Here is a 27,810-nt window from a genome sequence, read left to right as displayed (position 1 = left end):
CTGCATCTCCGGCATCTAGCCCAGTGCTCAAAGGGATTTACTGTGCAAATGCTGGTAAATAAACTTCACACCCACCCTGCCCCCACCCCCGACTCCGCCGCAGGCCCCTCTCACAACCCTAAGAAAATGCCCGATAGAAAAGAAGGAAATTTCCAGTTATACAAAATCCTGATCCAACACTGACAAATTCACAAGTCTAAAAAGAAAAAAAAAAAAAAAAGAAAAGAAAAGAGAGAGAAAGAAAGAAAAGAGGGGAAAACTGTCTGACCAAATACTATGGATTAAAATGCAAAAGTTTTCAATATACCATTAGAAAAAGAAAAGGGGGGACGACCTCAGCCAGCATTCGTGTTTTGAGGGGTGGCATCACTCTTTGTTCAAACAGGCATTCCCACGAGGCTGACAGCCCTCCAAAGCCAGTAAGTTTACAGAACACTCTGGAGGCGGCCTTAAAGCCCAGGCCACACTGAGGCAGCCACGTACAGGGGATGGCTTTCCTGACAGAAAGCTTTTCTTCTTTTTTCAAGTGAGGTTTCACAAGGCAGCCTCTCAGCCGGTGACACAGAGAGCAGGTCTGTTTTACCCTGCGTTGCAGGGGCCTGTGTGTTTACTTTCGAGACTCCTGGCTAAAAGGACCTTTTCTTTCGACCAGCTCTCCACTGACACCAAAGCCGCGAGCTGGGCCCAGCTGTAACTTTGAGAAGCTGGGGGTCTGGGGTCGGGGGAGGGGGTGGCTTTTGGCTTCTTCAGAAATTCCTTGAGGTTCTGGCTTGGCCGTATCTGCCTGAGGTGCACAATGATGGAAAGCAACACACAGGGAGCTTTTCAGAGACTATTAAAGATGGTTTTAAATCCCAATGCCTGGCATCTGGTGCCCATCAAGGAAAGAGGAGTCACTGATACAACTGCAACTGGACGGAGGTAAAATGAAACAAAGCCTTGCATTTGGAGGCTGGGGACGGATTCTGCCTGATACCTCCCCAGAGAGGGCACCCAGCACTTCCCTGGTCCTACCTCTGCCTCAGCGGTCAGCCATGACACTGGCCACAAAAACCACAGTCACATAAAAAGATGTTCATCCTCACTAATCTAATTAAATATGTATATTATATATATACTAATATCATATTATTACATTACATTGTATAATATCATATTATGTTATGGTATATATTATATTATATTATATTATATTATATTATATTATATTATATTATATTATTAGTATCTTCTTTGTGTTCTGGGCACAGGAATGAGGGGATGTACAAGAGTTAACAAAAACCAAACAGTGCCTGCCCCCATGGAGCTCACATTCTAGTTGTAGAGGCCAATAAGTCAGATAAATAAACAAAATATATATATACTATATGGGGATACTGCTAAAAAGAAAATAAAGCAAGGAAAGGAATAGGGAATGTTGTGTAGGGAGGAACTGAAATTAAGGTGGTTTGGTCAGGGCCACATGTATGATTCCATTTGTATAAAGTGTCCAGAAAAGGCAAATCTACAGAGACAGGAAGCAGCGTAGTGGTTGCCAGGGGCTGGGCTGGGAACAGAAACTAATGGGAACCAGAGCTAAGTGAGCAGGAGGGATCTTACTGAGGTGGTGGGAAAGTTCACGGTGATGTTGCACACCTTGGTAAAATTAAAAAAAAAAAATCACTGAATGGATCAGGGAAGCCCTCACTGAGGTGACATCTGAGTGGGCTGGAAGTGGGTGAGGGAGAAAGGCAGGAGGACACACAAGGAAGAAATATTTTGGGAAGAAGGTCAGGGCGGTGCAAAGGCCCTGAGGCAAGAGCAGCAGTGGCCTGGAGGAAGAGCACAAAGGCCTGTGGGCAGGAGGCGGTTTGGTGAGGGTGGAATGATTGAGATGGGGTAACAGAGAGGTGACAGAAAGATCAGGGAAGGCTTTTTAGGCCGTTTGGGAAGGACTTCAGTTTTTACTTTTAGTGAGAAAGGCAACCACTGGAGGAGGGATGTGATTCGACTCATGGGTTGGATCATTCTGGCTGCTGGGCTCAAAAATGAAGTGTAGGGAGACAAACGCAGATGATGCCGGGAGACCAGTTAGGAGGCCTTTGCCTCCTGAGTTGAGAAGTGGTGGTGAGGTGGACATGGGTGATGGCAGCTGTCAGGGTGAGAAACAGTCAGTTCCTCCAAGGTATCTCGAAGGTAATGAGGGCAGGACATGTTGATGGACCGGGTGGGGGTTGTAATAGAAAGAATGGTGTCAAGGAGGACACCCAGGTTTTCAGCCTGAGCAACACCAAATCTCCATCTCCATTGCCTTAGATGGAAAGCTGATAGCTCAGCTTTTAACATGTTAATTCGAGGATGCTGATTAGACATCTAGAAACACGGTCTCAGGTTGCCCGGAGAAAGGTCCAGGGTGCAAGTCATAGGTGAACGGACCAAATTTAAAGCCGTGAGGCTGGATGAGATCATGAAAGGAAGAGGTATAAATTAACAAGTGGATGCAGGACTAAGCCAACTTGGGGTATCCCAAGGCTTCTGGACCAGCGAGGAGAAAACCAGCAAAGGAGACTGGAAAAGAGTGACTGGAAAGATAGACAGAACACCAGCCGGGCGTGGTGTCCTGAAAACCAAGTGAAAAGAGTAGGTCAAGTTGGAGGGATGGATTCCTTGTATCCAGTCTGCAAGGCAAGTGAGTTGGAAGTGAGAACTGACCCTGGATGGAGTCACACGGAGGTGACCGGAGACCTGGTACAGCATTTGCAGCAAGGCAGCAAGGACAAAAGTTTACCCAGGAGTTCCTCAAGAAGGAAAGGGAAAGGAGAAAAGAAAAGAGATGCAAATTAAAATAACAAAGAGAAATCACTGTCACAGCCGAACAGACTGGCAGAGGTTAAAAGACTGGTAATGCCCAGCGCCACTGGGGGAAGGGAAACAAGTACACGTGCACACACACGGTGGGTTGTGTAAACGGGTCCAGTCTTTGCAGCAGACCCAGGCCACAGATATCACAGAACTTGCAGCGTGCCTGCCTTTGGACCCAGCAGTGCATGCCTAGGAATTTACTACCCTAAGGGAAAAAAAGGACAGGAGAACAAAGATATCATTACAAGAATTTACTGAAAAGTCTTGCTTGTAGTAGTAAAGACGCAGAAACGGCCAACAATAAAAGATCTGTTAAACTATGGTGCATTCATACCAAAAAAATGCTGTTGTAGCCATTAAAAGGATCTAGTTTCATTGAGGTAGAAAAACTGGGTGGAAAAAAAGCAAGTTATAAAGCAATATGTAGAGTGAGTTACCAATTTGGGGAAAAAGTTAGACACTCACACCTATATATATATATATTATATATATATATATATTATATATATAAAATATATATATATATATAAAATATATATATATATATAAAATATATATATATATATATATATATATATATATAATATATATATATAGTTGACATACCCCCAAAAAGCTGAGTGGATATATAACAAAGTATTAACCGGGTTAGCTCTGAATAAAAAAATTTCCATGTACCTTCTCAATTTTGCTGTGAACTCTAAAATTGCTCTCAAAAATTGTCTTTAAAAAATGCAAACAGGGGCTTCCCTGGTGGCGCAATGGTTGAGAGTCCGCCTGCCGATCCAGGGGACACGGGTTCGTGCCCCGGTCTGGGAAGATCCCACATGCCGCGGAGCAGCTGGGCCCGTGAGCCATGGCCGCTGAGCCTGCATGTCCGGAGCCTGTGCTCCGCAACTGGAGAGGCCACAACAGTGAGAGGCCAGCGTACCACAAAGAAAAAAAAAAAAAAATGCAAACATTCAATGGAGTTCATAATAACGGAACAAGATTTGGTAGCTTCGTGGGGGGAAAAAAAAGAATTTCCAGTGATTTTTAACCTTCTCCTTCTTTGGAAGGCAGTATATGCAGAGGTTGCAGGCAAAGTCTCTGAGACCAAAAAGGCCTGGGTTAAATCCCAACTCTGCCACCACCTACTATGTGATCTTGGGCAAGTTACATAAAATCTGCCTATTTCCTCATTAAAGGGGATGGCAGTACAACCTACATTATAGGTATGCAGGAGGATTAAATGGAAAGAATAGATATAGACATAGATAGATAGATAGAGATCAAGAATTCAGAACAATGCCTGATACATACTTAGCACTCACAATGTTCTTTGTCTTTTTTTTCAATAAGCATAAAACAACAATAATAATCAGAAAAATAACAGTAACATTTTCAGTTTTAGGAGCATACGTTGCTTTTATTATCAGAAAAAATATTAATAGTCAGCCTCCCCTGCCACATATCCACATGCTCCATATTCTCAGATACAACCAAGTGTGGATCAAAAATATTCAGGAAAAAAAATTCCAGAAAATTCCCAAAAGCAAACTTTGAACTTGCTGTGCTCCAGCAACTATTTACAAAGCACTTACATTGTATTGGGTATTATAGATAATCTAGAGATAATTTAAAGTATACGGGGGTATGTACATAGGTAATATGCAAATGCTATGCTATTTTATATAAGGGACTTGAGCATCTGCGGATTGTGGTATGGGGGGTGGGGGGGCACATCCCAGAGATACAATTATACTATTTTCAATTTGGGGAGCAAGAGAGAATTTCTCAGAAATCTTCTGTGAGTATTCCATGAGACTGAAATAACTAGGTCTTAGTGGTTTACCAGGCTCATAAAAGTAACTACTTGGCTATGCAGAACTGGTTTGGCCATTCTCCCATCAGGCCTAATCAAGGCACTGGAGTTTGTAGCTATGCCCTAAATAATAGCTCCCTACCAGCTTACAGGACTGTCACATCCTTCCTTTCACTTTTGTCTCTTGCCCGCCTCCTCCTCATCTGAAGAAACAGTGAATAATTTCTCAAACTTAAATTTAAAATTGTTTTTAACTTAGGAGCAATTTTTTAAAAGTTTCTCTCTTCTCCTCTGACTCAGGTTCCAAGGATCAGTGGTTTATTTCTCTTTTTGTTGAAAAACTGGAAAAACAGTGTGGTGTTTACTTTAAAATAAATGCATGCACTGTCTGTCAGGCCTGCCTCCTTGAGATGCATGGCCCACCCACCAGAACACTTCATCCTCATGGAAGAGGGAGGGAGGTGGTACAGCACTCGTGACTGGCCTATCTGTTCTTGGAACATAAAGTGCAGTAACAACCCTCTGCTTATAAGATTTTTAAATAAATAGGGAGCTGTTTGCTTTTTCTCCCTCTTTTTTTTTTTTTTTTTTTAAATCTGGGAGACACACATGGGGAAAGAAAACAGACACGCATAGAAAACGAAGAGCATAAGCAAAAAGCTTTTCGAAGGTACTTCATTTTTCACAGTGGTCTGGGGACAGCAATTCTCTAACCGCCTCCTGTGCATATAGAAATGAGTAAAGATGTGGATGATGGTGAGAGCCAGGGCTCTAGTGGGGAAAGGAGGAAAGTTAGGAAGAACTCTGTGAGGTTGAATTAGAATTGGAGATTTTAGCATAAACTCATCACCTTGAATATATAGACACAGAATAGATATTTATGTGTGTGTGTGTGTATACATAAAGTCTTTCAGGAAAAATGAAGGCTCAAGAGCCAAGAAAGTTTTGAAGAAAAAGAGCAGTGAGGGGATTTCCCTGGTGGTCCAGTGGTAAAGAATCTACCTTCCAATGCAGGGGACACAGGTTCAATCCCTGGTCGGGGAACTAAGATCCCACATTCCGCGGGGCAACTAAGCCTGCACGCCAGAGCTCGCGCGCCTCAACAAGAGAGCCCGTGTGCCACAAACTACAGAGCCCACACGTTCTGGACCCCCGCGCGCCACAACTAGAGAGAAGCCCGAGTGTGGCAACGAAGAGACAGTGCGCCACAATGAAAGATCTCGCATGCCTCAATGAAGATCCCGCATGCTGCAACTAAGACCCAACGCAGCCAAAAAAATAAAAATTAAAAAAAAAAAGCAGTGAGAATAGGTATGTCCAAACTGATACTGGCACTCCCTCCAGTGAAAACAGTGACACCGTAAAACCCATAAGGAAAAAATACAACTAGATCCTTGGCCTACACCATACACCAAAAAAACCTCCAGATTGATTAAAGGGTTAAACGTTTAAAAACTAAATAAAGAAAACCAGCACAAGTGTCAGTGTAAGGAAGGTATCTAACTGTATTTTTTTCCCAAGTGGTAACTCAGTGGTTCTAAGACTTGAACCGGCATCAGAATGCCCTGGAGCATTTGTTAAAACACACATTGCTGGGCCCTATCTCCAGGTTTTCTGATTCTGTAGGACTGGGAGAGGGCCTGAGAATTTATGTTTCTAATATGTTTCCAGGTGACGCCTATGCTGCTGATCTGGACACCACACTTTGAAAACCACTGGGTTAACCAATGGTCCCAATTTGTTCACCTTTCTTTACTGATTTTAAATGCCACCTTTATCACATAGTAAATTCTATCTATGTTGGATGATGTTTGGAAAAAACTATATGATGGGGACATGTCCAAAGGATACAGGAGGGGTTCCCTGGTGACGCAGTGGTTGGGAGTCCACCTGCCGATGCAGGGGATGCGGGTTCGTGCCCCGGTCCGGGAGGATCCCACATGCCGCGGAGCAGCTGGGCCCGTGAGCCATGGCCACTGGGCCTGCGTGTCCGGAGCCTGTGCTCCGCGGTGGAAGAGGCCGCAGCGGTGAGAGGCCCATGTATCGCAAAAAAAAAAAAAAAAAAAAGGATACAGGAGCAAGCTTGAAGAGGCACCCACTGGCCAAACCAGGGATATTTTGAGCATAAAATAATGGCAGTAATAAATTATAACCCATGCATAAAATAAGAATCCATGAGTTGAGACTGATAATACATACCTACATAAAGGAAAAAGAAAAGCTCTTCCTTGCAGCAGTATGTCAACTAATAAATGTAGAAGGAATGACTAAATTGGGAAAAAAATTTTGCGACCATCAGAATATTAACTGATTCAGACAAAAATCATTAATGAATGCAAATACTAGTAGGTGAAGGTGTGATGAGGAACAGATATTTACATAGTCTCAAAGTATGGTATCTCCCCATAAAAAACGTCTTAGTTATAAAGAGAAAATAGTCATTTTACAGTGGAGAGCCTGGCAGACACAACCCTAACCCAATGGTCAAAGTTCACATCATCAATAATGAAACAAGCTGAGTTGTGTGCCCCCTGATCTGACACACTGAGAAGGACGCAACATCACTTCTGGAATGCTCCTGCCAAAAATGTGTAGTACTCTGAATCTAAACTGAGGAGATTCTACAAAAAGACAGCCTGAACTCTTTAACAATGGCAGTGTCATCAAAGACAAAAATAGGCTGAGGAACTGACTCCAGATTTAAGGACAACCAAATGTAATGCACAATCTTGCATGGGATCCTGGAAATCACCTGAAGTGCATTTTTGCAACAATTAGAAAATACAAATTACATAACAATACTGTAAAAATGTTAGATTTCTTGATTAGGTTCATTTATAGTGGTTAGGCAAGAAAATATCCTTCTTAGGAAATACACATTTAAATATTCAGGGACAAAGATGTATAAGATTTATAATTTAAAATGATTCAGCAAATCACCATACATACATATACAGACATACAGACGATGTTAAGGCAAATGCATCAAAATATCACCACATGGATGAAGAGTATAGGGGAGTTCTTTGTCCTAGCCTTGTAACTTGTCTCTGAATTTGAAATTATTTTAAAATAAAGAAGTTTGGATATATTTTTTTAATCTACTTCAAGCCATATTTCCCTCCTTGAAAGCAGGACAATCTGGTAGTGCCAAGGTCTGCAGTGTTGATGAGTCCAACTACCAGAGAGGAGAGCTACAAGAGAAAAGTGGGTCTCAACTCCTATCTGCTACCAAGCCAGAAAGAAATGAAGATCATCCAGTGGGCGGGTACGGATGAAACATGCTGGTGACTACTGGGGGTTGGGGATTATGTTTGAAAATTCCCCTAATAAAAAGGTTTTTAAAAATCGGTGTTCAGGGCTTCCCTGGTGGCGCAGTGGTTGGGAGTCCACCTGCCGATGCAGGGGACACACGTTCGTGCCCCAGTCCGGGAAGATCCCATATGCCGCGGAGCCGCTAGGCCCGTGAGCCATGGCCGCTGAACCTGCGCGTCCGGAGCCTGTGCTCCGCAGCGGGAGAGGCCACAACGGTGAGAGGCCCGCGTACTGCAAAAAAAATAAAATAAAATCGGTATTCAGGGTACTTCCCTGGTGGCCCAGTGGCTAAGACTCCGTGTTCCCAAGAACTCCAGACGGGGCCAGGGTTCGATCCCTGGTCAGGGAACTAGATCCCACCTGCCGCAACTAAGAGTTCGCACGCTGCAACTAAAGATTTTGCAGGCAGCAACGAAGATCCCACGTGCTGCAACTAAGACCCGGCGCAGACAGACAGATAAGTAAGTAAATAAATAAATAAATTTAAAATTCGTATTCATTCAATTTTTTTAAAAATAAATTTTATTATTATTTTTATTTTTTTAAAGCATTGGTTCTTGCTTCGGGGACTTAACTTTTTTTAAGATTTTTTAATTTTTATTTTATTGTATTTATTTATTCTTTATTTTTTGGCTGCATTGGGTCTTAGGTGCGGTACACAGGATCTTCATTGCAGCATGCAGGATTTTTTGTTGCAGCTCGCGGGCTTGTCTCTAGTTGTGGCATGTGGGTTTTCTCTCTCTAGTTGTGGTGCATGGCCTCTGTAGTTTGCAGCATGCAGGCCCTCTAGTTGTGGCGTGCAGGCTCAGTAGTTGTGGCACGTGGGCTTATTTGCCCCACAGCATGTGGAATCTTAGTTCCCCGGTCAGAGATCAAACCCCTGTTCCCTGCATTGGAAGGCAGATTCTTTACCACTGGACCACCAGGGAAGTCCCCAAAAAATAAATTAAAAAAAAGCAATAGTCAAACTCAAAAGCTGGCTTCCACACAGAGATGACTAGAACCATCCTTAAGAACCAAACCAGGACTTTTGGTCAAGTCCTCCGTGCAGCCACTGCCAGGTCAATGTCCCTGCAGAGTCAGCCAAGGCTGACCATTACGTAACTGCTGGACTCGAGTAAAACCCTCCACTGCAGCATCCCTCGACCAGGGGGAGGCAGGAAACATCAGCTGGGTCTCCCAGTCAACCTCCAAGTCCACCCAGGGGAAAACAAGGGAGCAAATGAAAGAATGAATTATGTCCCATGGAGCAGAAAAACACCAGGTGGGGTAACCGCTACCCGTCACTCCCTTTCCCAGGAAAAGTGGTTTCAGGAAGACCCGGCCACAATGAGAGGAGTCACCTCACCTACTGTAACCCACTACCCTACGAAACCGTATTCATACTTAGACACCACTCTGCAAACATTTCCCGTCCAGCAGCTCCCCAAGGAGCGCAGGCTCCAAGACTGTGGTGCTGGAAAATGTCACATGTTAATAATGGCCTCCCCACTCCACACCCGCAAAGCTTTTGCATTTGTCCAGTCTTAGAATTCTCTCTTGGAACAACCTCAGGGCTGCCTCCCAGTTAGGCAAGGAGGTCCCATATCAGGAAACTGGGTCTCTGCTGTCCATCTCTGGGATTTGTACCTCCCAATCTTTGGGAAGGAAAGTATCAGAGGAGACAGAATAATAACTACCATTACTACTACTACTACTACTATAGTATGAACATGTGTCACATACTGTTGTTAGCTCACTTAATCTCAAAACAATATTTTACAGACAAGGAAACAGAAGCACTGAGAAGTTAAGTGTCTGATGTACAAAGCTGGTGGAATCAGGATTCAAACCCCGGGAGTCTGACTCCAGAGTCCACATGTTCTTAACCACTTCTCTACATGACAGATTTGCAATCATCAGAAACAGCCTTGCTCTATACAGAGGGCTTTAGGAAACACAGCCAGAATATTATCTATTTTGTCATCCTAGATATGTTTTTCTAAGAAAAAGCAGCCCACTGCCCAAATTTTCCATCAGATTCGGATCTGATGTGCCTCGCTACTAAACCCAGCCACACACTCAAAGTGCTAAGGCTGGCGTCAGCAAGAGCAGTAGAAGCTGCAGCCACTGCCACAAGCAACACAGCCCCTGGGAGCCATAGGAAACATCCTCCTGAATCACGCTGGGCTCAAAGAGAAAATCACAAGAGCAATTACAAAAAAGGAGCAGAACACAGCAAAATGTAGGGGATGGCAAATTGGTTCTCCACCAGACAGTCTCTACTAAAGCTAAACATACATCCACCCTATGAAACAAGTCCCCAAGATAGATATAGATAGATAGACACATAGATAGATTTAACAGAAGTGTATGTCTGTGTCTTCCAAAATTCTTGTAGAAGAATGTTCACAGCAGCTTTGCTCACGATGGCTAAAAACTGGAACTAACCCAAATGTCTACCAACAGATGAGACAAATAAATTGTGGTATATTCATACAATAGGATACCATACCCCAGTAAAAAAAAACAAACTCTCATTACATGCAAAAGCACAGATGAATTGATTTCACTGATACAAAATTCAAGAATAGGCAAAACTAATCAATAGTGATCAACAGTGATAAAATTCAGAATAGTTGTTATCTCAGGGCAGGGCAAGCAAGGGACATGGGGAAATTTCTGGGGTTCTGGGAATGTTCTATCTCTTGATTTGAGTGGTGATTACACAGATGTGAACACATGTAAGTATTCATTGAGCTGTCTCACTTAAGATTTGTGCACTTTTCTTTAACAGAAAAAATTTTGAATACAAAGTGGGGTAAAAGTCAAAGACAAATTTAAAGCAAGAATGTTTTTATTATTAAATAAGATGGGACAAAAATAAATGCACTAAGCTTTCAACTCAAAAAGCTATAAATGACTGACTATTGAATAAATAAAGCAAAAAGATGAAAAAGATTAACCAAGTTAAAAATAGAAATTAACATTAGAAAACATGGTATAATTGATAAATAAGTCCAAGTAGTTGTCCTCTGAAAAATAAATTAAAAGCCAAAAGTTAAAACAAGAATGTTTATGCCAGTCAAGAAAAAAAAATGGGGAAAAAACACACAAATACCAACATTTTTAAGTGAGAAAAATTAGAAACATTTTAAAAAATGAGAATGCTATCTCAAATCTTTATATTAATAATTTGAATATCTCATGAAACAGTTTTCTTAGAATATATGAATTAACAAAATTGACACAAGATGAATCAGAAAAGCTGAACAAACCAATCATTATGGGGAAAGAACTGAAAAAGTCATCAAAGAATTATTTCAGAGAAAGCTGCCAGACCTAGTTGGTTTTATGGGTGAGCTCTTTCCTGCACTCATGGAACAGATAATTCCCATGTTATAGAGTCTATTCCCGACGTTGGAAAGCACTTCAATTTACTTTATAAAATTAGCCTAGACTTGATTCCAAAGATGACAAAAATAGTACAAAACTACAAACAAATGTCACTTATGAATTAGATGGAAAATCCCCAAATAAAATATGAACATGTAATTCTAAAAAAATTTTCAAGGAATAATCTACCATGAGCAATTAGGTATATTCTAGAAATTCTAAGGTTGTTACTACAAGGAAATTAATATAATACATTGAAAGGAGAAACATATAATTATCCCAATGGTTGCTTAAAAGCTATTTGCTGCATGCTGCAACTAAAAGATCTCGCGTGCCACAACTAAGACCCGACGCAGCCAAATAAATAAATATTTTTTAAAAGATAAAATAAAAACATTTGCTCAAAATTCAACCCTTATCCTGATTTTTTTAAAAAGACAACAATGATTAGTAAACCAAGAAGACAGGTTACCAACTAATACCCAACCTGACACCTGAAGAAGTCACTATAAGCTTAGTTATTAGGGGAGAATGCCCACTCCATCACCACTAAAACAGGAAGTTGTATACAAAGCAACTAACAAAGAAAAAGAAGTAAAATTATCTCCTAAGACGATCAAAATTTTTGATCTTAGAAACCACATAAACGTCTACCAAGAAAATCCAAAAGAAACTGAAAACCTATACTAAGAATTCAGCAAGTGACTGATTATATAAAAGAAAATACAGAAACAATAGTCATATACCAACAACACTAAGTTAGAAGACATAATAGAAAAAGATCCCACTGAAAATAATATCAAACCTCCTTTAAAAACTAAAAGAATCTATCTGAAGATAACTTCAAAATGATTTGAGTGAATTTAGAGACATTCCATGTTCCTGGTATGAAAATTCTCCATAAAGAAACTTTACATATGATAGATTCCAACAAAAATCTCAAGAGATTGGGGGTAGGAGAATAGGAAGAGGGGAGAACCTGACAAAATAATGTAAAATTCATGTGATGATGTCATCCATGCAAAGAAAAGAGGCAGGAAGATTTTGAAAAGAAGAGAAACTTGAACTGTCAGATATTAAAAACATAACATAATGTTATACTAGCTAAGGCAGAGTGATTTGAAAAGGCTGATAAAAAACAGCAATGAATGGAAAGTCCCAAACAGGCCCAAATATACATATGTTTTTAATATATGCTTAAGGTAGCAACTCAGATCACTGGGGATATAGATAGGTTATTTAATAAGTAGTGCTAAAGTAATCAGTTAACTATTCAAGAAAAATTAAATTAGATCCCTACTCACACTGTACACAAAGATAAATTCATTTGGATGAAGAATTAAATTAAAAAAATAAAATCACAATGAACTAGGGGAAAATAGAGATGATCATTTACCTGATCTCAGAATAAAGGAAAGCCTTCCAAAACATAAAAGAAAAGGCTGAAAATATAAAAGGTAACAGACTTGACTACAGAAAGTTTAAAACATCTGTATGGAAAAAAGAAAAAGCCTGAAAAATTAAAATGCAAATGAAAAACTGGGAAAACACAAATTACAAGACAAAGAATAACAGCCTTAACATATAAAGAGCTCTCTCAAAACCAAAAGAGAAAAATGCACATTTCAGTAAAAAAATGAGCAAAGGACATTAATAAGGCAATAAACACACTTTAAAAACATTCAGGGCTTCCCTGGTGGCGCAGTGGTTGAGAGTCCGCCTGCCGATGCAGGGGACACGGGTTCGTGCCCCGGTCCGGGAAGATCCCACATGCCGCGGAGCGGTTGGGCCCGTGAGCCATGGCCGCTGAGCCTGCGCGTCCGGAGCCTGTGCTCCACAACGGGAGAGGCCACAACAGTGAGAGGCCCGCGTAAAAGAAAAAAAAAAAAAAAATCAGTCTCCTTGAGTAAATTACAGCTTTAAAAAAGGTGGAGTGGAGGGGGAGTGGGGGGACTTCAAAGACATAACCACCAAATGCAATGAGGGGACGTTGCCCAAATCCAGGTTGGGGCAAACCAACTGTAAAACAACACTTTGAGATAGATGGTGAAATCGAATATGAACTGGGTATTAGGTGATAATGAGGAATTCGTGTAAATATTGCCAGGTGTGATAATGGTACAGTAATTATGTTCACAAAAGTCCTTTTTTAATGAGATGCATGCTGAAGAATCTAGGATAAAAGGTTGAAACACCTGTAATTTACTTTAAATACTGCAACCAAAAAGAAATAGATGAAGCAAATCTGGCAAAATGTTAATTATAAAATAGGCTAAAAATATATATATATTTTTTTACAAATAAATCCAATAAATGTTAAAGTGCAATAGAAACCAGCCATCTCAGCTACTGCTGATGGAAGGATAAATGGGTAGAACTTTTCTGGAGGGTAATCTGGCAATGTGTCCAAAACCTTGAAAAATGTTTAAATCCAGCAAGACTATGTTCAATAATTTAATACACATTTTTAACAATTGGTATAAAGATTTGTAAACTTATAAGTTTATCAAAATAGCATTATTTGTGACTGAAATACTGAAAACTACCCAAATGTTCAACCTTAAATTTTCACACAGCCATCTGATAAGACTACTACCAGACAGTCATCAAAAACTGACTTTTGAGGAACAATTAAATATTTTATGGTACAACAGCTATGGAAAACAGTATGGCGGTTCCTCAAAAAATTAAAATAGAATTACCATGTGATGCAGCTATTCTACTTCTGAATATATATCCAAAAGAACTGAAAGCAGGGACTTGAAGAGATATTTGGACACCCATGTTCACAACAGCACTATTCACTACAGGCAAAAAGTAGAAGCAACCCAAATGTCCTTGGATGGATGAATGGATCAACAAAATGCGGCATACAATGCAATATTATTCGGCATTAAAAAGGTGATTCTGGGGACTTCCCTGGTGGCGCAATGGTTAAGAATCCGCCTGCCAATGCAGGGGACACGGGTTCGAGCCCTGGTCCGGGAAGATCCCACATGCCGCAGAGCAACTAAGCCCATGCACCACAACTACTGAGCCTGCACTCTAGAACCCACGAGCCACAACTACTGAGCCGTCCAGCGGTTAGGACTCCGTGCTTTCCCTGCCGGGGGCCCAGGTTCAATCCCTGGTCAGGTAACTAAGATCCCATAAGCCGTGCAGTGTGGCCAAAATAAAATAAAATAAAATTTAAAAAGAAAGAAAAAAAAGGTGATTCTGATACATACCACGTGAAAGAGGCTTAAGGACATTATGCTGAGTGAAAGAAGTCAGACACAAAAGGGTAAATACTGTATGATGCCACTCATATGCAGTACCTAGAGTAAGCAGATTCATAGGGACAGAGAGTTGAATGGTGTGGGTTGAGAGAAGGGAGGGAGTTACTGTTTAATGGGTACAGAGTTTGCGTTTAGCAAGATGAAAAAGTCCTGGAGACGGATGGAGGTGATGGCTGCAGAATCCTGTCAATGTACTTAATGCCACTGAATTGTACATTTAAAAATGGTTAAGACGGTAAGTTTTACGTTATGTGTTTTTTTTAATCACAATTAAAAATAAAGATATAGTAATACATTTTAAAGAGAAGAATGCATGTTGCAAAATAATAAGTTCATGTATTTTGTTTCACTGATGTCTTAAATATTAATACACTGCACACAGGGAAAAAAGGCTCAGAAAGGCATGTATCAAAATGTTAACAATAATTATCACTAGGTACTTTGCTTCCAGGAGAATTTTATCTTCTTTGTGTGTCTGTGTGCTTTTGTGTGATTCCCAAGTTTTCAACAATTACTTTTGTAATTGAAAGCAAAAGTATGCCAACTGGACAAATGAAAAAGGAGAGAAAAGGACACTCATGTCGCTTGCTGATCCTAATGTGAGAATGCCCACAAGTCTATTTCCAAATGACATAGTAAATATAATCCTCCTTGAGAATCAAATTATAAAAGGCAGGCTAGCATTTGGGAAAATAAAGACCGACTCAGAAGACAGAGCAGCGGGGTGTTCCCTGCAGAATTAGAATAGAGGCAGATCCTCATTTCAGACGATTCCCGAGTCCAGAGTGGGTTCACCACATCAGTGTGTGCCCAGCAGAAAGAAAAAGACCGGGGGAGCCTCACACCCCATTCAAGAGGCCCATCAGAAAGGACAGGCTCAGAAAGGAAAGACTCTTGAATCAAGCAGCACTCTCCCTGGGACTCGGGGCTCCCCACCCACACATCTCTCTTAAACTAAATCCACGTTCAGAAAATATTTGCTAGACAGCACACATCAAGAAAAGAAGGAGCCTTTCTTTCTGTGGCATTCCCTCGCCACATCTGGTACTGCTCTGAATAGAGGCTTTATGAGGGAGGATCCAGATACCTCCGCCATGGGTTACTCCACTGACCACAAACAGCAATAAACAGACGTGAGGATTTAGATTTCCGTGCAGCCGAGGCATGCTGAATAATCATGATAGAGCTTCCACTGCATTCCAACAACCAGGAAATGTTTATCGAGCGCCTTCTAAGCACAGGGCACCATTTGTAACACCATTCCACGCAGACAGGCAGGCACACATGTACACACCCACCCACAGACGAAGCTCCTTTGTTGTGTTTGAGGGATCAGACTAGGAAAGTAATGATTTAGGCTGGAGGCATTTGACAGTTTGATTTTACACGTCACACATCAGGATCAGGAAAAGAGGGGCAGAGGGAAAGTATGCAGCCCTGAGGAAGGATCAAGGGGGGGACATCAGTGCATCCCACCACTAGGGGCCCTGGACCAAGGGGCTGAGTTCCGCAATAGAGGCAGAGAGTAGCTCTCAGCCTTCCTAGAACTCCACGGACCACATCCACGGGGAGTACAGTAACTGCAGCCTCTGGTCCTGGAGGAAACTGCATCACCAGGTTTATCCACCATGTGAGAGACATCCATGCCTTCACATTCTTTTCCCCACCCCCACAAATGAATGACGTCAGGTACCCCTTCCTTGTACATACTTTTGCCCCCATTGTTCTTCAGGACATTGGAGAGGTTGACAGAGGCGGTGCCTAGCAGTTCATTTCTCAAGGTGTGGCAGCTCCAGACCTTCAAATCTAAATGACTCTGGGCCGTGACATTCCTGGAAAACAAATACTTGATTCATCATATCCAAGCAGATCAGTCACTCCTGTAACTTAGAAGAAAACAGAGAAACTACCCTGCTGACATCTTGAAGGTGGGGGGAACCCCAAAGAGGAAGACACTCACATATACCCTTTCCCCCTGAGAGCTGACCCTGTAACCATCTAGCTAACAATGAACACTCTGTGAGCTCAATGATGTAGAAACACCTGAAGAGAAGGTGCCTCAGGTACCAAAGGCGGAAGGCCTAGAGGCTGCTACAGGAAACCTGGATCTCCCACAACCCCTTCCTCTATTCTCCCGGGGGGCCGCATTCGGAGAGAAGGGGTTTTCTCTTACAAAATGATGACCTCGTTCCAGAGAAGCTCAGAGCTCCCAATTCGCTTCCCAGTCTTCTTGGTCTCACTGGGGAGTCCATCCACTGCCACTTCCACAAACGAGTTAATTCGAGGTTGACGACTATGCACCTTGGGCTTTGCTGACACCACTGGACAGGAAAGACAGAAGAAGTCAAGGATGAGTCAGAGGGCTCCCAGCTGCCCCCCTGTGGCAGATGTTCTCCCTCTTTTTTTGTTGTTTCTTTTAAAAAAAGAAATTTTGTCTTTTCCTCATTCTAAAAAGACTTCTTTTTTAATGTGAGGATATAAAAAGAGCATAAGAAAAGAAGCATAAGAGAAAAAATCACTCCTAAACGGAAAACACTGGGATAATTATCATTAAGATGTTGGTAAATACAGACTTTCTAGACTTTCATCTTTTATGTCTCCAATTCTTTAAAAAGTCCTCTCCCCCCAAAATCCATTTTAAAAAGCTGCAATATAAGCCCATTACAAGCATACACCATAATTTAGGCAACTATTCTTTCACTGTTGAATAGATTGCTTCCAACTTTTGGCTCGGGGAAAATGACCACAAATGTATATAGTATCTGCATGCATTTCTGAGTATTCTTCCAAAGGATATGAACATTTTTTAAAGTTCTTAAAACTGCTCAGTTCCTTTCTAAACCCATGTAGACACCTATCAGCACTATAGGAATATATCCATTTCACCAAACACTGCATAGCACTGAGTACTATGTTTTTTTCACCCTTTGCAAATCATGTAGGTAAAAAAAAAATAGTATAAAGATAATAGCTAAGAGTTAATGAGCACTTATTACAGATCCTGTGGTATGCACACATTATCTAACCCAATCCTTACAATGAGGCAGGAAATACATCATCATTCCATTTCACCCAGGAGGAAACAAGCTTGGGGAAGCTAGGTCATTGCCCCAGGCTACACATCCAGGGAGCTTCGAACCACAATGTGCACCCGGCAGCCTGACTCCACACCATGCTATATGCCATTTCCAGACTTTGCTTATTTGTTCTAATGCTTTTCTTCAATTACTAGCCAGATTGAATAGTTTTTCCATGTACTTGTTAACCATCTGCATTTCCTCTTCTGTTCATTTCCTTCATGTGGCAGCATTTCTGATGCTTACACGGCACCAGCAAGCGAGGGGCTCAGCACCAACTAAGCAAGCATACGCCCAGGGCTGGGTGCTAGACAAGCTCCTTTTGTAGCACTTATCAGCCATGGTGGAAACTCCAGATCACTAGGACAAAACCCATCTGGATGTTTTCTATCCTATGCCCCAAATCAGAGCATGTAACTGACGTTCCTTACCCATGATGACAAGACTGCCTGAACCTGAGTTCCCATCAAGAGTTAGCAAACCTCTCCCTCCTAGACCCTTCTGAGGGATGACAGTCCTATAAGGGTCCACAACTTGGCAAAGGGCAAAGCCACCTCTGATTGTTTTTTAGCAATACGTGTCTTCTCCAGGACCAAAAGAACACTAGAGAGAAAGTCAAGGAACAACAGCAACAAAAGCTGTCGTGAAGATTAAGAAGCAACAAGAGTTGGTACTAGGAAAAAAGGTCGTAGAGCTGGGAAATGTGGCCCAGAGTGGGAAAATGAAAATACTACACACATAGACCAAGGTTAACTGAGGCCACCTGGTGGTGTGAGCGCAGACCCTTAAATGTAAAAATATAGACAAAAAATAGGGACTAGTTATATAGAGTCCTACCATTTTGAGCTAGACAGTTTCTTTGAAATCAACAAGTTCAAACCCTTTATTTAATAGTTGGGCAAACTAAGATCCAGGGAAGTGAGACATATCCAAAATCACGGAGCTAGTCAAAGGCAGTGCTAAGCCTGGAACCAAGCCTCCCAGCTCCCGGGCTGATTCTTTGAACCCTTCCATCAAATTTCCCTTTTGGTCCTTGTTTTTTTAGTATCTACTTTAAAAAAATTTTTTTTTTGATATAATTTCAGACATTTAGAAAAGCTGCAAGACTAATACAAAGATTTCTTATAAACCCTTCACCGGGGACTTCCCTGGTGGTACAGTGGTAGAGAATCCCCTTTCCAACTCAGGGGACGCGGGTTCAATCCCTGGTCGAGGAAGTAAGATCCCACAAGCTATGGGGCAACTAAGCCCGTGCGCCACAACTACTGAGCCCACGCGTCTCAATTAGAGACAGAAAACCTGCACGACACGACTAGAGAGAAGCCCACGTGCCACAACAAAAGATCTCACATGCCACAAAGAAGACCCAATGCAGCCAAATAAATAAATAAATAAATTAAATAATTTGATTAAAAAAACCCTTCACCCAAAGTCACCAAATATTAACTTTCTACGCTACTTGCTTTATTACTCTCTCTTTTTCTCTCCCTAAATACTTCAGTGTGTCTTTTCTAAGAACTAAGACATTTTCTAACGTTACCATAGTATAAATATCAACACTGGGAAATTCAACATTCTTTAATACTATTATCTAAGGTACAGACCTTATTCAAATTTTGCCAATTACCCTATCAATGTCCATTATAGCAAAAGAGAAAAGATTTTTTTCTAGTCCTGGACTCAATCTAAGATCACATGGTGCAGTTAGTAGTTTTTTGTGAAGTTTCCAATTTACATAAAAATTGAAAGAATAGAATAAATAATTGCACATTATTTACTAACTGCTATCATTTTGCCACATATGCTTTTCTGTCTCTCTCTCAGCGTCTATCATCAATATTACCCAGAGAACTTCCGCAATAATAAAAATGTTCTACACCAGCGCTCTCCAATACATTGCCATGAGATACATGTGGCTATAAAGCACTTGAAATATGGCTAGTGAGACTGAGGACTGGAGCTTTAAATTTTATTTAATTTTAATGTAAATAGTTCTATGTGGCTATACTTGCTACCCTATTGGATAGCACAGGACCCAGATATATATATGACATCTGTATTTAAAAAAAAAGTTAGTTGGAGATATCATGACAGATCGGCCCTGATTACTTTCAGAATGCAATTCCAAACAATAAGGGCATTCTTCCACCTACCACACCACCATTATTATACCTAAAAAAAAAATGTATAGTCACTCCTTCCATCATTTGATACCCATTCCATATTCAAATTTTCCCAGTTGTTCCCAACTTTTTTTTTTTAATATTTATTTATTTGATTGTGCCAGGATTTAGTTGCGGCTCTCCAGCTCTGTAGTTGTGGCACGCGGGCTTCTTAGTTGTGGCATGCCAACTCTTAACTGTGGCATGCATGTGGGATCTAGTTCCCTGACCAGGGATCGAATCCATGCCCTCTGCATTGGGAGCACAGAGTCATAACCACTGCGCCACCAGGGAAGTCCCCCAAACATATTTTTATAGCTGTTTTTCTCCCAACCCAGGATCCAATCAAGATGAACAAACTGTACATGTGGGATCTTCCCGGACCGGGCACGAACCCGCGTCCCCTGCATCGGCAGGCGGACTCTCAACCACTGTGCCACCAGGGAAGCCCCATGACAATGATTTTTAAAGACTTCCTTCCACCAGCTGTCTTATAGAATGCTAAATCCTGCATTTTTCTGATTGTTTCCTCATGGTTAGATTTACAGTGAACATTTTTGTCAAGAATACTAACTACACAGGTTAGGTTGTATACTTCTTACTGTACACACCAGGCCATCCTCCTACTGGGGATACTAATTTTGATCCCATGGTTAATGTGGGGTTTGCCAGGTCACTCCACTGTAAAGATACATTTTCCCCGCAGTAATTTATAATTAATACGTGGGGTGATATTTTCAATGTTTCTTGTTCTTAAAAGACAAGCCAGGGCTTCCCTGGTGGCGCAGTGGTTGAGAGTCCGCCTGCCGATGCAGGGGACACGGGTTCGTGCCCCAGTCCGGGAAGATCCCACATGCCGCGGAGCGGCTAGGCCCGTGAGCCATGGCCGCTGAGCCTGTGCGTCCGGAGCCTGTGCTCCGCAACGGGAGAGGCCACAACAGTGAGAGGCCCGCGTACCGCAAAAAAAAAAAAAAAAAGACAAGCCAAAATACAGGTCTCAAGTTTATCTAGAAAGTTTATTTACTATTTGATAAAATATAAATGTCAGTTTCTTATACATGGAGTCACATCTTCACATAGGATTTAGCTTTTAAAGTCAACAAATAAGGCAAAAAATCACATATTTCCAAAATTATACCCCTGAAAAGCTCTTAGGAAGGCAACAGAATAGAGTGTGGCATATTATCCTTCTATAGGTTCCAAACAGCCAGTTTTTTGCTTTGCTGTGCTGTGTTTTCAGTGTTCCTTCAGTTAAATATCAGATAAAATAGTTGGCTTACGTTTGAGGACCTTAGTGTGTTTAAAAAGTGTATTGTAAAACTCTAGGACTGGGGGAGAAGGATAAATTGGGAGATTGGGATTGACATATACACACTATTACTATATATAAAATAGATAACCAGGGCTCCCCTGGTGGCGCAGTGGTTAAGAATCCGCCTGCCAATGCAGGGGACACGGGTTCGAATCCTGGTCCAGGAAGATCCCATATGCCACAGAGCAACTAAGCCCGTGTGCCACAACTACTGAGCCTGCGCTCTAGAGCCAGAGAACCACAAGTACTGAGCCCACGTGCCACAACTACTGAAGCCCTCGTGCCTAGAGCCCATGCTCCGCAACAAGAGAAGCCACTGCAATGAGAAGCCCGTGCACCACAACGAAGAGTAGCCGCCGTTCGCCGCAACTAGAGAAAAGCCCGCGCGCAGCAACAAAGACCCGACGCAGCCAAAAAGATAAATAAATAAAATTAATTAATTTAAAAAATAAATACAATAGATAACTAATAAGGACCTACTGTATATAACACAGGGAACTCTACTCAATATTCCTTAATGACCTATATGGGAAAAGAATCTTAAAAAGAGTGGATATATGCATATGCATAACTGATTCACTTTACCATACACCTGAAACTAACACAACATTGTAAATCAACTATACTCCAATAAAAATTTTTAAAGATAAAAAATAAAAAAATAAATCTCTAGGACTGCACTAGAAGAGGCACAGGGAACTGAGGCAGAGAGGGGACAGCATAGCAACAGCTCCCAAATTACACCAGAGGCTCTATCCACAAAATGCACAGGAGGAAGAACCACCCACACTGTTTAAATGGTTGCTTCTCTCCTCTTTCTCCACCACCATTTTCCTGGATGGTATTATCAACTCCCTATAGCTTAAGTGCATATATAACGAGGTGCACCTGTATTATCAAGTTAGCTCTCTCCACACTAGTGAGAAAATACACATCAGGGAAAGGCAAGAGAGAAACCTTTAGAAGTCAGAGTGTGTTCCTGAATAACATAGTCCCAAAACAGGGACCTCAGGATATCACCAGTTTCCATGGGCAGGCTTCTGTTCCGACCTAGCCCTGCTAATTATTAGATAGGCAGTAAAGGCTGTAGTCTCGAGTTCAAAACCCTACCAGTTCACTCTATTCCTTCTCCCTTCTCAAAAGGGCTGGAGCAGCCATGAGACACCAAGAAAAGTAATTAAAATATATGAAGACTATAAAAAAAATCAATAACTCAATAAGAAACAGGCAAAAAATAGACACAGGCAACCCACAGAAAAGGAAATACAGATTTACTTAAACATATGATAAGACACTAAACATCACTTATCATTTAATGAGAAGTAAAACTATGCTGAGAGCACAATTTTTTTTAACCAACCAGACTGGCAAAGATAAAAAAAAAAAATCTGACAACATATCATGTTGGTAAAGGTGTGGGGACTACAGCCGTACCACCCTGAATGCCCCCAAACTCGGAAGCTAAGCAGGGTTGGGCCTGGGTAGTACTTGGATGGGAGACCGCTTGGCAATACCAGGTGCTGTAGGCTTAAAAAAAAAAAAAAGATGATGTGGGGAAAGGAGCACTCATTGATAACAACAGGTTCCCTCCAGGCGAGGGAACTGGGGAGCTGCAGGAATGGAAACAACTGTAAACTATGTGAGTGCATGAAATAAATGAATAACATTTCCATTTTTCAAACAGTAATTTAAAAATTTGGACCAAAGATACAATTTTGTCTCCCAATGATCATGCTGAGAGGCCTGAGCCCAGATACTGAATGCCACTCCTCTCTCCCCGAGCATCTTGTGGTCCCGTGACTCCTCCTCCTAAAGCTACTGGAGCAGCAGGCTTTCATCCGTGTGATATTTACTGAGGCCTCACTATGTGTCAGGCACTGTTCTAGGCTTTGGGGCATCAACAGTAAGCAAAACAGACAAAAACCCCTGTTTTCGTGGGGCTTACATTCTACAGAAAGAGACAGTGAATAAATGAAATAGATTCCAATAGGTCAAACATTAAATAGTGACAGGGGCTGATAAGAAAAAGATAAGGTGATGAAGGGGAGAGACATGAGGGAATCAGGGTAGGGAGCCTTTAGATGGGGGAATCAGGGAAGGCCTCGTTGAAGAGAGTGACTTTGGGGTAAAAACCTGCAGAAAGTAAGGAAGCAGACCAGGTAGATAACTCAGCCAAAAGAGCATTTCATTCAGTGGGAACAGCAAGTGCAAAGGCCCAGGGGTGGGAGTGTACCTGGTAGAGGCAATGAATAGCACGGGAGGTCCATGTGGACCTGTGCATCTAGCCAAAGAGGAGTAAATGTGGAACAGGAAATGAGAAATGGAAGGGGTCATATCACGTGGGATCTTCAGTTTGTATGCGGAGTGAGATAGACAGTCCTTGATGTGTTTGAGCAGAGAAGTGACAAGAGCTGGCTTACACTGTAACAAGATCACTGGCTGCTGTGCGATAAACAGAATGAAGCGGGGCAAAGGGCAGAAGTAGGAAGCCAGGTTAGGAGGCTACCGCCTTAATCTAGGGCAGAGATGATGCCAGCTGGTGGGTCAGCAGGGGTGGTGAGAAGTGGCTGAACGCTGCCCACATTTTGAATGTAGACAAAACCAGATTTGCTGAATACAGGATATTGAGGAAAAAAAAAAATCAGGTCAGTTCCAGGCATGTCACATTTTAGACGTTTACTAAGCCTTCAAGTGGAGATGCCAAGTGGGCTATTGGATATACAAACCTGGAGTTCAGAGACAAGGCCAGGCTGGAGATACAAATGTGGCAGTGATCCTACTATTTGGTGGCATTTAAAGTGATAAGGTTTGGATGAGCTCACCAAGGGAATGAGCGTAGATAGAAAAGAGCCCTGGAGAAGGAAGGATTCGCCATTTTATATAATTCTTTCCAAAAGTTCTTTTTTTCCCCCTCCTCTTCAAAAACTCCAGCTATAATATGACAACCCTATAAGAATGAATAGTTATGCTCGTAAGCCAAAGTGTGGTATAATTCCACCTCTTTCCCAAAGATGGGGCTGGACCTGAAATGACAAACTTCACACAGTGCCACTCACCTTTCAGAATAAGCTGAGACTTCTCAAAAGGCAGGGCGACCCCTGCCCGGCTGGAGCTGGCAGATGCCATGTCATCACCAGGAAACTGAAAGACAAACAAAGCAGCAGGTTTAGAGGATATCTGATAAGAGACTGAGGAACTGAACCCAATTTTAATATCTAAGTCTAAAGAGATAGAAGCAAGAAAATATAAACATCCAGGACTTCTCTAGTGGTGCAGTGGTTAGGAATCCACCTGCCAATGCAAGGGACACGGGTTAAAGTCCTGGTCCGGGAAGATCCCACATGCCACGGAGCAACTAATAAGCCCGTGTGCCACAAATACTGAGCCCGTGTGCCACAATTACTGAAGCCCACACGCCTAGAGCCCGTGCTCCTCAATAAGAGGAGCCACCGCGATGAGAAGTACATGCACAGCAACAAAGAGTAGCCCCCTTCACCGCAACTAGAGAAAGCCCACGCGCAGCAACAAAGACCCAACACAGCCAAAAATAAATAAATAAAATTTATTTAAAAAAAAAGAAAATATAAACATCTAAGCAACTGCAGCCACGCTGCTTCAGGCAGAGTGATGTCTGTCTCATAATGACTACTGAATCTGGGTAGGACTTGGATGGGCTAAGAAGGACACAGCACTGCTATATCAACCTCTTAAGGATGGAGAGCCTAAAATAATATCTCCAAAAAGAAAGTCACAGTTCAACAATTTTTTAAAAAGTAGGGACCTTCCCGGCAGTCCAGTGGTTAAGACCCTGAACTTCCACTGGAGGGGGCACGGGTTCAATCCCTGGTCGGGGAACTAAGATCCCAAATGCCTCATGGTGTGGCCAAAAAATAAATAAATAAAATTTTTAAACATTAAAAAAATTCTAAAGTAATATTAAACCAATTTTTTAAATGGACAGAAGATTTTAATAAAAGTTTCTCCAAGAAGATATACCAGTAAATGTGTTTATTGGCCAAGGAAATGACAGACCAGGATTCAATCTACATCTTCTGATTCCAAAGCCCAACATTCATCCAGTCGACTACTCTGCTATCACCTGGATGTGCACATGGGCCTGGCCAACAAAGCACATGAAATAATTTTTGATGGACCTCATTAGCCATAAGGCATCCCTGTCACTCCATCTTGGCTAGAAGCAGAAGTCTATCTTGCATTTTGAGTGGATCTTTTACTCATACATAATTGTGTAACATCGTCATTTGTCATTTGGAAAATATTTGGTTCACTGAGTTCTATAGATATTCCAAATGTTGACCCATTTCATTATACCCTATCCAAAATATCACATTTGTGAATGTCACCACTGATCTCATCAGACAAGTTTTTGAGTATTGGGAAGCTGTCAAGCTCTTTGTGGTAGATGGAAGTCTTCCAAATTTCTAATTTTCACTTAAAAACTCATATTCTATCATTGGCAACAAGCACTGTCAGTTGTTTTCCTTGAAGTGACAGGCTTACTTCATTCATCTTCAGGAAAATGTCTGCCAAACACCCAAATCTATTAACGCTAGTTTATCTGTTGATTTTTTTTTTAAGTAAAAATGGTATTTCATGAAAAAAGCAACTATGTAATACAGCTTTTAATTCAGTCATACAAGTGCTTTTTCTCAGCACAACAATTATACTTCAGTATGCAGGAGAACCTCAGGTCCTCTTTGCGCATTGACAATACTGAGCTTCTGATACTCGCCCTCAATCCTGTTCCACATCTCAGTTAATGACAACTCCCTCCATCCAGTGGCTCAGGCCAAAATTCTGGGGCTCATTCGTGCTTCCCCTTTCCCTCTCACACCCCACATTCAACCCATCAATAAATCCTATTGATTCTACCTTTAAAATATTTCCAAGCTCAAACATTTCTCTCCATCTGCACTGTCACTGCCTTGCTCCAAACACCATCATCTCTTAGCTGGGTTATTGTTTTTCCTGCTTCTGCTCTCTGCCCCCTTCAATCCAATTTCTACGTTCAGCAAGAGTCCTGTCTTTTAATATGTAATCAGATCATATCACTGTGCTATTCAAAAGCTGGAAGCTATCCAGGGGCTTCCCATCTACCTCAAAGTCCTTGTAATGACCTTAGAGGGACGGCGTGATACACTACCACACACCTCTCTGACCTGGCCTCCCATTTCTTTCCCCTCTCCCTACCTTCCCCATGGGCCTCCTCGCTGTTGCTTGAACATGCCAGCCACGTTCCCCCATCAGACTTCTACCTCTCTGTCTAGAATTCTCTTTTCCCAACTGTCCACATATACAGCTTATTCCTTCACTGCCTTCAGGCATTAACTCAAATGTTGCTTTCTTAAGGGGCCTTCCCTGGCCACCCTGTCAACCTCACCTCTCCACACACACTGTACCCATCCTTCCCTAGTTTACATTTCTGCCTTAGCATTTATCACTGACACGGTTCATAGTGTATTGATTTCTTGTGTGTACTGTCTCCCTCCTCTAGAAGGTAAGCTCCATGAGGGCTGAGATGTGTGTCCCCCTCTTAGCCCTGTAGCCTACTATCTGGAATAGTGCCTGGCTCCTAGTAAGAACTCTATATTTATTGAATGAATGAAGAGGTGCATCAACTTTCTGAAATTCAAAAGGATAATGTTTTGACTCCCTTGAAGTTTTTTTGGTAAAGCAATAAACATATCAACTCTTTTACCCATCAGATTAGCAAGAGATCAGAAGTCTGACAATAGTGTTGCTGAGAAGTCTCACAGGCTTCTGGAAGCAGTGCAAGTTAGACGGTACCTGGCAACCTCCGATAGAGTTAAAGATGCATATATTGTAGTTCCCAGGATTCCACTCCTAGGTATTTGCCAATAAAGATGCATATATTGTACTTCCCAGGATTCCACTCCTAGATATTTGCCAGGGGAAAATCTTCCAACAAATGCAGAAGCAACCGTGTTCAAAATGTTCATCATGGCAATGTTTATAACAGCAAAAATTTATAAATAACCTAAATGTCCATCAATGAGGGAATGCATAAATTGTGAAATAGTTATAAAATGGGATGCCATATAGTTCTTGAAATGTATGAATTCAACTGATATGTACAAACCCCAAACTATAATACTAGAACTAAAAAAAAAAAAAAAAAGCAAGTGATAGCTTAAGTGTAGGGCAGTGCCATTGGTATACACTTGAACTTTCACAAAACAATTGTATCTACTGTTGTGGACACACATAAATGGTATGAAAGTATAGAAGCATGGATGGGAAGGAACCACACCAAGTTCAGGACAGAAGTTACCTCTGGGGTAGCGGAAGAGGGAGCAGGGGAACTGGAGTGAACAGAGAGACCAAGGGAACTTCGACTGTATCTACAACATTTCATGTTTTAAAGGAAGAAGTTCTGAAGCAAATATGGCAAAATGCTACTATTCATTAAATCCAGATGGTGGTTTTTATGACTGCTTGTTATCTTATTCTCTGAACCACTTCATATGTTTGATCTTTTTCATAATTTAACAATAGTTTTAAAGGGGATAAAAAGATGATATCTTGAGTAATGAAGGAAAGGTTAATGATTGTAAATTAAGCCTCGGGGCTTTTAGTAACAGGTTAAAGCACTAAAAGCTGGAAA

The 27,810-nt window shown here is 41.6% G+C and overlaps 1 protein-coding gene across 1 annotated transcript in view; it reads right to left on the bottom strand.

Annotated features, from left to right (window-relative positions):
• Window positions 1-27,810, bottom strand: part of WWP2 (WW domain containing E3 ubiquitin protein ligase 2) — a 145,391-nt gene that overhangs the window by 99,415 nt on the left and 18,166 nt on the right. The window contains exons 2-4 of the mRNA XM_082677164.1: window positions 24,221-24,305; window positions 16,787-16,934; window positions 16,324-16,445 (exon numbers count right to left, since the gene is read on the bottom strand). Coding sequence (XP_082533290.1) covers window positions 16,324-16,445; window positions 16,787-16,934; window positions 24,221-24,290 — 340 coding nt within the window. The 5' untranslated portion in view covers window positions 24,291-24,305. The remainder of the gene's footprint in view (window positions 1-16,323; window positions 16,446-16,786; window positions 16,935-24,220; window positions 24,306-27,810) is intronic.

Source organism: Grampus griseus (genome assembly GCF_964374135.1).
Source record: "Grampus griseus genome assembly, chromosome: 19".
Classification (NCBI taxonomy): domain Eukaryota; kingdom Metazoa; phylum Chordata; class Mammalia; order Artiodactyla; family Delphinidae; genus Grampus; species Grampus griseus.
Note: the sequence above shows the minus strand (reverse complement) of the source record. Positions and strands in the feature narration are given on the sequence as shown.